The sequence below is a fragment of the Haemaphysalis longicornis genome, unplaced genomic scaffold (assembly GCF_048455015.1).
Source record: "Haemaphysalis longicornis isolate Haplotype H1 unplaced genomic scaffold, Haemaphysalis longicornis Haplotype H1 scaffold_1, whole genome shotgun sequence".
Classification (NCBI taxonomy): Eukaryota; Metazoa; Arthropoda; class Arachnida; order Ixodida; family Ixodidae; genus Haemaphysalis; species Haemaphysalis longicornis.
The window spans coordinates 159,614,609-159,627,096 of NW_027526203.1; the positions used below are offsets into that span (position 1 = coordinate 159,614,609).

The 12,488-nt window shown below is 45.2% G+C and overlaps 1 protein-coding gene across 2 annotated transcripts in view; it reads right to left on the reverse strand.

Moving 5' to 3' along the window:
* Window positions 1-12,488, reverse strand: part of LOC144138533 (uncharacterized) — an 80,733-nt gene that overhangs the window by 13,330 nt on the left and 54,915 nt on the right. For both annotated transcript variants that reach the window (XM_077670869.1, XM_077670878.1), the window contains 2 exons: window positions 9,827-9,937; window positions 461-760 (listed from right to left, as the gene is read on the reverse strand). In XM_077670869.1, the coding sequence (XP_077526995.1) occupies window positions 461-760; window positions 9,827-9,937 (411 nt within the window). The remainder of the gene's footprint in view (window positions 1-460; window positions 761-9,826; window positions 9,938-12,488) is intronic.

The window sequence follows — 12,488 nt, forward strand, 5'->3', positions numbered from 1 at the left end:
ACTGCAATGTGAGAAAGGCAAAGCAGCCAGTTTTTTTCCATAACAGTCTTTGACTGTATGTAACAAAATCATTTTGCTCTTTCACTCGCCTCTATGAGACTCCTCCCCCCTTAAAACAGTTCAAAAAGTATGTTTCAGGGCCCCCGTAATGACGGGGGAGTGCAAATGTAATGTAATGGAGCCGGAATTTCCATGCAAGTACACGCAAACCGTGCGCTACTACCTACCCAGGTACTCATGGCCTTCCTTACAACTTCCCCTCAGACTTGTATAAGTTCAGTGCCACGTGAATCCTGTCCGTCTAGCATGTCCTTAGTGCTGTGAGTACCACTGTATTTCTCGCACTAAATTCGGTGGCTAGCTTCGCCACACAAATGGATTTGCAAACTGTGTGGGTATATGAACTATACCGCTTCTGCGAATTGCTGCTAACCGCTGCCGCCACCAGGCAGGCTCTCACCTCGTACTCCTTGCTGGTCATGAACTTGAAGACGACGTGCTTGAGGTACTTGAAGTTGATGTCGTCTTCCAGCTTGTTCTCGCCGGGTCGCGTCACCCCGTCCTGGATCCTGGACATGCTGTCCCCAGCGGACGCGTTGCCGTGATCCGTGGGGGGCACGGCGGCATCGTTGGCCACACTAGTGGGAGCCGACCCATCGCTGCTGCCAAAGATGGCCGCGGCGGCACCCTGGTGGCTCTTGAGTTCCTTCTGCAGCGTTTTTTTCATGTCGCCAATCCTCTGCTGCTGGAGCTTCAGCATCTGCGGGACAGACCAGAACGCAGTTGTCTAATGTGCACACACTTCAAACACTCTGTGTGGCACCACTTCCTCTTGAGTGCACGCTACTGTTCACATCTTTTTTTCTTTTTTTTTTTGTCAAACTTTTGGTTGTTCAATGTGCCAAAGCTGCACCTGGGCTATCAGGCCAGCCGTAGTGGAGGACTCCTGGTTAATTTCGATTACCTGGGGATCCTTAACATGTGCCACACATGAGGAAAGCCCATGTGTGGCACATGCTAAGCGCAGTGGAAGTAGTTTATGGGTCATTCCACACCAAAGGACCCAGCTCAAAAATCGGCCATCGCCAATTTCATTTAAAAAATTTGTGCTACAGTCAAACCTCGATATATCGAACACGGTTATATCGAATTATGGCGTATATCGAACACTTTCAATATCACGCGGGAAATTACATGCATTTTTTAATTTTTATTTCGAACTGGGACGGACATGAAATGGGTATATCGAACTCCGCCACCCCAGACTGCCCAGACCGCTCGCGCTCTGTTGACAGGCAGCAAGCTATCCCGCAGTACCCTAGAGGATAGCGGTGACGCGATGGGCGTTTCTGACTGCTGCGCATCGGTTGCACCGAAGCAGAATTGAACGCTGCAAAAGAAGAATGCGAGCTTGAAGAAACCTGGGGCCAGCTGGAGCGCTTTGTTGGTGCTGAGCCACGAAGCATGTGCATTGATGACTTTGTTGGCGGTGACGACAGCACCGGAACGACGGTGGAGCTGACGGATGTGGAGATCCTAGCGCGGGTTACTACTGAGCGCACAAACGAAGACGCTGCCGAGGTTGTACCCGCAAGCGCTGATAGTGCACCGCTCCGGACTTCGACCGAGGCTTCAGCTCTTTTGGTCCTACGGCATCGCTACTGCAGCGCTATAGAAGGCCCCGGCCTGGCGCTTGTGGAACGTTTTGACTACGTTGCGGAAGTCGTGTATAACACGCCAGGCTACCTTGCTGCAGTACTTTAAGCCAAAAGAATAAATACTTTGAAGCACCAAATGAGTATTTACTGCACAATTCGTTAATTTATTGATTTGTACCAGTTTATGATGCGTTTTTTACGTGATTTTATATATCGAATTCTGGTTATATCGAACTATTTCGCGGGCACCGCGCTGTTCGATATATCGAGGTTTCACTGTAGTTGCCGATTAAGTTTAGTAGGTCTGCCCGGAGTATTTTTGTTGAAAAAAAATTTTCTGTCATGTGAGGGCTCCTTGACATTTTGGCAAACACACAAAATATGGTTGTAGTGATAATAAATTTTAAATAAAGAGTGAGACAATCTAGAATGACAAATATTATTATAGAAAATTCCGCTTGCATTGTTCTTTGATGTGGGACCATGATTGAGTCCATGTAAGAATTTTCGGCGTTGTTTGAGCTAAGTAAAAACGCAAGAAATGGCGCCTTTTCAGGAATTTTTCACAAAGGCACCATAAAAGCTTTAGCCGTAATATTCCCATCGTGCGTTGATATGGCCTTTGAGTGTATACTAAAATAATTTAGGTCAATTACAGAGCATACGTTTGAGGAAAAGTGCTTACAAAAATAAAAAAAAAAGTGTTTTCGCCAAATTTCAGACCTAAACAAAGCACCAAGGCCCTCGAGGTAAAATGACATGAGACGGCTTATTATATGCATTAGCATTTTTGCTTCTAATTTAGAAAATTTCAACTTCACAATGAGTCGCACTTCTGGCCACAATGGAACTGTGTCCCCAACTCGGAATGCGCACGTGCCGGCAGCCTTTTCTGTGGCAGGCATGTGCACACCTGGCTCTCCGCTAAACGAACATGGTTTCTGTCGCTTGACATCATAAAAAATACACTGTAAACAGCATACTCCAGTCCACCACTTTTTATTTTTTTGTGTTTTCGCAACACTCACTTAAGGGAACACAGCGAGCGTTTTGCAGTAGCAGGCATTAACCTGCCTCTGTCTGACGTGGAGGAAGAAGGTCCACAGTGATTTTTCCCTGGGCACCGCACTTCACCTGGCCCAGAGAAATTCACCGCAGGATACCTTTCACTGTAAACACAGGGGTGAGACAGCTGAACCAGATTGGGAGCAGCTTTTGGAGCAGCGAAATTTCAATTTTGGAGCAGAAGAACCTTGATTCGGAGCAGAAGAACGACATTTATTATGTCACCTTAGGAGCCTAAAAAATCAAATTTTTGGCCACTCGGGGGGGGAGTGCGCTTTTTAATCGGTTTTGAACGTACATAACACTGTACGCCACTTCTGCAGTGTCCATCGTCCCACTCCCGCCGCTCGCAAGCTCACTGTCAATAACAACAATAACTCGGCGATTTATAATACCGCAATGAGTCCCAAATTTCACTTCAAGCAAGCACCGCGCCTCACACTCAAGGCCGAAACACGGCGATATCGCGGGTACCCCGTTGTTTTTGATGAACCCCCGTCTTTCTAGTCGCGTAACTTCCCGCAACAGGTCAGACATAAACCCGGCCACCCCCATAACCAAAACCGCGGTAGAAATCGGCGAAGAGCACTCTGCCTGAACCACGAGAAACTGCTTCGCCCAGCGGCCATGTTTTCCAATCTTCACCGCACCAAGATGGCGGCACCCAGTAATGTCGTTCTGGAGATGCGGCGCTCCCAAAATTGCCGTTTTAAAATCAACTTGCACAAGTAGTTTGTGAAAACTTTATATGGGATAACTTTAAAAATGCGCACAATATAACATGTGCAACCCGACATTGTGACTTTCGAAAAAACTATCCCGTGGACAATTTTATGCGGGTTTTTTATTGAATGATCAATCAATTAAACCTTTACAAACAGCATCACCTTCAAGGTGCTGGAAAATTATGCCGTCAGTAAGCATTTTCCTCCACTTAAACTGACGGGAGCGTTAAAATCCTTGGCTCTCAGACCGTTTTGGAGCAGTTTGGTTAATTTTTGCAATTTTCAAGCTTTTGGAGCAGCCTGGCGCAGGAAAATGAATTTGTATCAAAACTGCGCAATATGCGCAGCTGTCTCACCCCTGTAAACATGAAAATTCTTGCCACTTGTTTATTTTTCCACCCGTTTTTCTTTTTTTTTTGCCCAGAGATGTTCAACACTCGACCAGTTCAACAGTTAGCATCAAAGAAAGCTGCCTGGTTGTTCATTGTTGTTTTTTTATCTGAATTTCTAAGGAGCTTGAGTAGGATGCAATGGCAACACGAAGTGTTGCACGTGTGGCTGGTCTGAAGTGATGGAACTGTCGCGCTCCTTTGACTGGGATTGCCATGGCGAATCGTGAATAAAAGTTGTGCCCTTGTTTCTTGTATTTTTGAACTTGGAACCCAAATTATTGTTATTACTTTAGCCCCAACCACATGGAGCGATTTTGCGAGCGACTTGGGGCGCGACGCGACTAGCGACGAACTACTTTTCGCCGCGCACCAAGTCGCTCATCGAATCGCTCAGTTCTGGGTCGCCAGAAACAGTCGCTCGCCTCCCGGAAGTGGCTTCAGCGACTAGCCAATAGGAGAGCCCCTACGTAAGCACGCAACCTCTGGTTTAAAGAGAACGGGGGGAAGATCCACGCAGACGACGTTATTTGCGGTGCAGCGGCAAAGAAAGCTTTGCGTGGCAAAGCTTGAGTACACGCTGAAGCAGAAGCAAGAAGGCTCCCGCTCACACTGGGTGAGACCCGTGTGGGAAAAACGACGTCAAGAAAGCGAATTCTTCACGGCGTTCATGTTGGAGCCGAGAAACGAGGCGCAGAAGGAAAAGCGTGCGCTATCGCTAACCCAAACCAGTTTTAGAGATGCAATGAAGTGCAAAAAGCAAGGTAGAAAGGCGTAATACTTTTTAGTCGTGCTTTTTATGACAAATGAACAAAAAAAATGTTTGCAAACATCCAGCGTACCAAGCGCGTTACTATGCGCAGTGCGGAAACATTGAAATCGCCATCCTCAGTCGCATGCTCAGTCGCTCGAGCCGTCGCTGTCATGTGGTTGCCTCGGCGAGCGACTTCGGTTCGGCGACTGTGGATCCCAGTCGCGTCGCTCGTCGTGTCGCTGGAAAAATCGCTCCATGTGGTTAGCGCTTTTTATGTTGTTTTCCGCCCAGGCATACAAGTTCTTTCGGGTTTGAATCTGATCTTGAAAAGGGCTCTGGAGACTTGCACTTGCTGTCAAACTTCTAAGTGTGCCACCAACACCATCACATGTGCTTTCGCCGTGTGAAGTGGCAAAGAAATTTCATTCTGCCGACAGTTCATGGTCCCCCTTGTGGTATCAGTGATTCGCGAAGTTCTTTTGTTTTTGTATTGCGAAGCTCCATCAGAGTACTAATGAATTTCCTTCAGTGGAGGCAGATCTTGTTTCTGTATTCAAGCACCATGCTCTTAAATATATGAGCAGCAACTGTGCAAAGTAAGTGTGCGAAGACCCAAAAATAAAAAGTGGCGGACTGGAGTATGACGTTTACTGTGCATTTTTTATGATGTCAAACGACAGGAACCATGTTCGTTTAGCAGAGAGCCAGGTGTGCACATGTGCATTTTTTATGATGTCAAACGACAGGAACCATGTTCGTTTAGCAGAGAGCCAGGTGTGCACATGCGTGCAACAAAAAAGGGTGACGGCACGTGCGCGTTCCGAGTTGGGGACACAGTTCCATAGTGGCCAGAAGTGCGACTCATTGTGAACTTTAAATATTTTTTCTCGCCTCCAACAAAATTTACTCGAAATAAATTTTCTAAATTAAAAGCAAAAATGCTAATGCGTATAATGAGCTGTCTCGTGTCATTTTACCTCGAGGGCCTTGGTGCTTTGTTTAGGTCTGAAATTTGGCGAAAACACTTTTTTTTTTATTTTTGTAAGCACTTTTCCTCAAACGTACACTCTGTAATTGACCTAAATTATTTTTAGTAGACACTCAAGGGTCATATAAACGCACAATGGGAATATTACGTCTAAACCTTTTATGGTGCCTTTGCGAAAAATTCCTGAAAACGCGCCATTTCCTGCGTTTTTACTTAGCTCAAACAATGCCGAAAATTCTTGCATGGCCTCAATCATGGTCCCACATCAAAGAACAATGCAAGCGGAATGTTCTATAATAATATTTGTCATTCTAGATTGTCTCACTCTTTATTTAAAATTTATTATCACTACAACCATATTTTGTGTGTTTGCCAAAATGTCAAGGAGCCCTCACAGGACGGAAAAATCTTCTTCAAAGAAAATACTCCTAAGACCTCCTACACTTTTCGGCAACTAGCACAAATTTTTTCAATGAAATTGGCGATGGTCGCTTTTTGGGCTTGGACGTTTCGCGTGGAATGATCCTTATGATACACAAATTACTGAAATTTGAAGAAAATGGGTGAAATGCTGCTAAAAATTTTGCCCCTAAAAATTACCCTTTGACAAATAAACTGGGTCAGCTCATTTGTCCCGAGCGTACACATCACTCCAAACCATTACAGCATAGAGGCTGCATCTAAGAAGAACCTCGGAGAAAAGAAATAAAGCACAGTGGGCTATGACGTCATCTGCGCCATAAACGAAACCCTTCATAAACGATTGATTGATTGATTGATTGATTGTAGGGTTTAATGCACCGACGCAATGCAGGCGATGAGGCACGACGTAGTGGAGGGCTCCGGATTAATTTTCACCACCTGGGGACCTTTAACGTGCGCCGAAATCTCGTACACACGGGCGTTTTTGCTTTTCGCCTCCATCAGAAAAGCGGCCGCCGCGACTGCGAATCGAACCCGCGACCTCGTGCTCAGCAGCGGAACCTTCATAAACAAAGATGACATAGTGACTTCAAAGACAGTTTCACACACAGTAAATGGCAAGCAACACTCTAGCAGAGGGGTCTGAAACACTTCCAACCAGCCTGAAATTGTTTGCCGACGTACCACATAGAATTGTGCAAAAGCCACCCCACCCCAACTTACTTGGCCGGCACTAAAAAACTGTAATGGGGAGGGTGTAGCTAGGGGCCACCGTGGAACGTAAATTCTTTGATCTGCTAAAGGGGCACCAAGACAGATGAAAAGGCAGCATGTTCACCCGCAGTGAATGATCTCATGACGCCAGGTCACAAGCAGAGACACACACGCACAGAATAATAAAAGTAAAACGTAAACAAGGCAGCAAACGTGAATAACCAACCGTGAGCCTTATGTCGGAAAGCGGGGTAACCTGGCACAGCAGACGATAGACGATCTAAAACCAGATGACTGGTATTGACAACAATGAACTGCGGGAATACTTTACTATGATTTGTATGAGATCTTAAGTAACTATTTGTGGCCCGCATAAACTATCGACAAAGGAAGTTTTCTGATCGTCTGCTACCTCATTTGGCTCCTTCCTTTCCGTGAATCGCCATCGCACGCTTCGTTTTGCATATCCCAGGTGGTGCCGTCGTTCCAAGATCAGTTTGCATGTCCAAACTGGCCGCCATTTTCCCATAGGCCAAAATAGTTTTTATTTCTTTTAGAATAAAAAGGTAAGTACCGCTGTTGTTCCCGGTATCAAACAAAATAGACCACGAAATGCGACCTTCGTGTAAAGTTTGAGCGCAAATAGAGCTGTGGTTCGCTCAGGGAGAAATTTTAAAGTGCTCCATTTATCGATGTAACACCCTGTACAACCCAGGGGCTGTCAATCATTCATGCCATTCATGCTAAAGCTGAGAAAAAAATTAGAGGAGTACTGCTGCTTAACCGTAAGTGCAATCTAACTTCCATTTAAAAATGAAGATCCCATACAGAGCTGCAGTATAAGTGCAATCTAACTTCCATATAAAAATGAAGACCCCATACACAGCTGCAGTTACTTTTGGAAAGCTGCCATCTGCTCATCTCTTCCCTATGTCAGTTGACTTACCGACTATTAGGCCCCTAAAAGGGGCCATGCGGACAAAACACAAGTTTGGTTCATTCGAAAGATTGCCTGGTTAGAATCATACTGACACCACTTTTATCGCCCACTTCGCTCAAACTCTATAATTAGGAAAAAAGGGAATGGCCATGTGACCCACTACCTCATTTCCCGCAACAGAACCTATGATGTCATATGAACCCAGCTGCGCGATTGGCTGAGGCCGGCAAAAGCAAACGCCAATTAGGCACAGCTCATAAGCTTTCCTAACGAACTATTTGCACCTAAATGCAATGCATATCCATTTTAAAGCACATGCCGCGGTGGCTCAGTGGCTAAGGCGTTGCGCTGCTGATCACGAGGTCGCGGGTTCGATTCCCGGCCGCGGCGGCCGCTTTTCTGATAGAGGCGAAAAGCAAGAACGCCCGTGTGTACGAGATTTCGGCTCACGTTAAAGATCCCCAGGTGGTCAAAATTAATCCAGAGCCCTCCACTACGGTGCGCCTCATCGCCTGCGTTGCGTCGGCGCATTAAACCCCTACAATCAATCAATCAAATCAATCAATCCATTTTAAAGCAGTAAGAATGGTGCGGTGAACAATGAAAGTTATGAAAGTACACGTAAGCATAAAAGTACTGATGCGTACTGCTGTTGGTAATGGGCGCACTATGCTTGTTTTAGCTGCACAGTACTCCGCCGCTTTGAAGTTATCTAACGCGACACCAGCCTATTGGCGTAAGCAACAATGTCTTACATGACCCTGTTTGTAGAGGATACCCCATGTTTCGCGAAACAATTCCTTTCTACACGAACAAAAACAAGCCAGGTGCAAATACGGTCAAAAACAAAGCAACGGCAGACAACGGTTTGCAGCTGAGTATGGCAGCGCCATCTGGGAGGGCTCACAGCAAGCAAGGCTGCAGAGCGTAATGATGCACTGGAAGCTTGTTTGAATACCGGCCTTTCTGACTGCATTGCTGACGTCTCAAAAACGCATGATTTGGCAGGAGAATCAAAATTTTAACCTAAAAGATTCTCAGTGAATATGGCATCGTTTGCTGCCGGACAGACAAGCGCTAGCGCCACCACAAAACACGAAATCTTTCAAACAAAAGAAACTTGTATTTTGTCTGCATGGCCCCTTTGAAGGGGCCACGAAGACAAAATACAAGTTTGGTTCTTTTAAAAAAAAAAAAAAACCTTTGGCCCAATAACAATGATACAAATTTTATCACAAACTTCAAAGAAATAACAAAACAACTATTAAGAAAAGATATGACACAGTGGTGCCTCCCCAGACACTTCCTAGCGACGTCTCTATGACATAACAGAACTTTGTCTGCATGATGGGCGGCCATGAGCCAAAGCCTCAGCCAAGAAACAAGACTGGGTGACTGTGGTGGGTCCTCTAGTTCTGTTTGATGCATCACTTGAACACCAAGTGCAGTCAACACACTGACAACCATGTTTTTAGGCCGGCCTCTATTGCGACACTCCTGCCCATGCTACATCACTGTAGAGCGAACTTCAAAAGTTCTTGCATTTTTGGTAAAAAAAAAAAAAGTCCTTTGTGGCTGGAATGGTGCTACCAAAGGCTAGTTCTTTCAATCTGAACAAAGTTGTAAGTTGTCTTCATGGCCCCTTTAAAACGTCCACTGCAGCTCCTCTTCAAACACAATGCCCATCACAATGCTCCATACTGACTACCACGGCAGTTAAGGACAAAGCTGTCCTGAGCGTTTGATGAACATTGTTTGTCACTGCACACAGTGTTCTTTGTTGTCGGCTAAAGCAGGCTGTGCAACCTGCTAACAGTGTGGCAGGTGACGGCGGCAGGTGCCAAAATCAGCAACGACCCGCACTGAAGGTGTTGCTACTCCCATGTTTTTCAGCGAGGCCTGGAGCGCTTAGTATTGCTATAAAGCACAGCACTGTGCAGCCAATGCCTGCCTCTGTTCTGACTTAGAGAGTGTTATGTAAGGTTCCTCCCTGTTGCCCAACTCCACATTGCCACACGGAAGCTTCACCGTTTTCAGGGTGCTTTTTGCTTAGCACAGAAAAACCTTGGCATTTTCTCATGCCTAACGCTAACCAGCTTTAAGAGCATGACAGAGAATCCACTTCGTGCGACGAAGAAGAGCCTTCCTTAGGGGAATGCCATAGTAGTACCTTGTTCTTCTCGGCGAGCTGGTCTTCGAGGGTGGCCACCTTACTCTGCAGCTCTGTGAGGCTGGCACTGTTGCTCTGACTGGCGGCCACCTCATCCGCCAGCTGCTGGGCCTGCACATAGACAGAACAGCGTGCAGGCTGAGAGCTCTGCCCGCACTGAAAACCCCAAGAAAACCCCAATCCTAGCACCTTGTACAGCGAAAAACAACTTGGGAAAAACCCCCAAAATATCTTTGCTATGCAGGAGTCTGCAACTGGCAGCAAAGAAGTCAGTTTTCAACCAATTCCTCCTTTTTTTTTTCGTAAGCACATTTCTATTTTATAATAACCGGGTGATATTAAAGTGTGCCATCTATACATTACAATATTCAGACTCAGCAGGTAGTACAACGAGGGGACTATTCCATTTTGCAAACCCAAACATTTGTATAGCAGGTCGTTTTAGATTAATTTCACACCACGCGTAAAACAAATGCAAAAGGTGCGGCTAATGCTTGCCAAAGCATTTGGACAGGTCTAGGTGGTCAAGATGACCCTGAGCAACCTTTAGACAACACTGCACTGCCACCTTGATCGCATCTCCCTTCTTCTTTTGCACCGTGTTGAAACTGGGCGTCATTGTTAAGCCGTGTTGTAAAGACTGCAATAAGCATGCCTGTGGCCAGCCAATCTCCATTACTCTAGTACCCCGCAACTTGCAGCAGCAACCTTTTCTCTCAAGTATAAACTGGGATTATCCCCAAATTTGACTCTGTGCATCAGCAACCTATGACTGGAAGTTGACACTAAAATATGAATTTGAATATTTCACTTAACTGACAACTTTGTTTTTAATGCTGCCAGTCTTGTTGTGCCCACCAAAAGCTTTTGCCATCCCCATTACTGTCCCCTTTTCCTTTCACTTTTCTCTGAAATTTTTTGTGTCCAATGACTCCTTGAAACCTTAAAAACTAAAAAAAAAAAAAGAACACGCAAGTAAAAGTAGTTTATGATACACAAATTGCTGAAATTTGAACAAGGTGGATTAAACGCTCCTAAAAATTAGTCTTGGCCATTAACTTTGCTGCCTGGCCCGCCCTTAAATTCCTTGCGTAATACTATGGGAAGAACAAAATCAAATGAATGATATCAGGAACAGTGGGATTTTTCGGTCTGCGGCACTCAGACAGCCAGCGGACAGAAAAATGCCTCAGGGCACTGAAGCATGCAAACGTGAAAGCATTATGGCTTCCTATGGAGTCACAACGGGCGCATGTTCGTTTTGTGCTTTATTCTCCTAGTTTTGTGTTTTATTTCTCCACTTGACACTCTTTCGCTCATATTTAAAGTACCTCGAAAGCTGTGTGCCATGTGACATCGCCGTATAGGAACGGTTAAGTCATTTACCTGACCTGTGTATTCCTGGGTTGAATTTCCGTCCCTGCCACAATTAACCCCCACCACCACACGTTAGGTGATGGTGCATGTGTTTTTAAAAGTACCATCCACTGCTCATAGTACGGAGTTTTTTGCCTCACGGGGCACATCATGTTTTCTCACTAAAATTACGACCCGTGGGCTCAGAGTGTTAGGCCACCTGTGGTTAGTCGAAGACCAGACTAACAGTTGCCGCTGCTGCTCTGGTCTTTCCAGCGTTCCTTCCTCGCTGACGTACTTCCACCTGCCTCGACTGGCAGTGAGGAGTGACACAGGGTAGGTTCGTCCTTCAAGCCCACTGTGCCCATTCATGTGAATTAATTCAGAATTTGTTTGTTAGTGGGCAAAATTCCCATATTTTTTGGTGGCATCAACAACCTTCTTACACATTTTATTTTTTTTTTATATTTTAAGCTTGAATCCAACTTGAAGTGAACAGTAATTTTGGTCAAACAATTTAGCATAGAGTAGTTCTACCACACCCCATATAATTTTGTGAAGCACGGTGCAAAGCAATGAGTGCTGCTCTACAACTACAATAATTACTCCAGTATTGAAAGTAGGATGCAACTAATAACCCTAAATATGACATGGAAGTGCCACAGTATCACCCATCATGGCATTCTTATTAGAAAAGCAAGCGTATTTCATGAGCACGGTTACCTATTTATTGAGGAAGTCATTAGATTGGAGTGCCTTTTTTTTTAAACGGTGCGAATTTCACTGCATCTATATAATGTAGGTGAAAACTGTGCTTGAAAAAAAAAAAAAAAAAAACCAAACTGGTTCGACTTAAAATTTATGTAGCTTACTTTCAATTATAGAACCGCTCCATTACCTGCAGCACCTATTAGTATTGGGGAATGTAAGAAACTCTATGCCTTATTGAACACTAACTGGTCAAGTGAATATGGTTAAAACTGAAGCATAACATTCTGAAAATGAAAAAATACACACACCAATCAGTGGTATAGAGTGGTGAGGCTTCTTTTTCATTTTAAGCAGCAGCTTCTCGCTAGAAACAACTCATTTCGTAGGCAGGCCTATTTTGACCTGTGCTCCTCCGGCATCTGCAACTGTAAATTTCGTTCGCTAGTGCTTTCACAGAGTTATTCCATCACAACTTTTCTGCGCACTTTTGTCGCAGAAAGCGTGCTACCAGCAAGCGTTAAGAAATGCGAACACCAGGTGCTGGGATGGTGCTGCCTCTGCTCCCTTCCTTCATCATGCCAGTGCAGTGCCATAT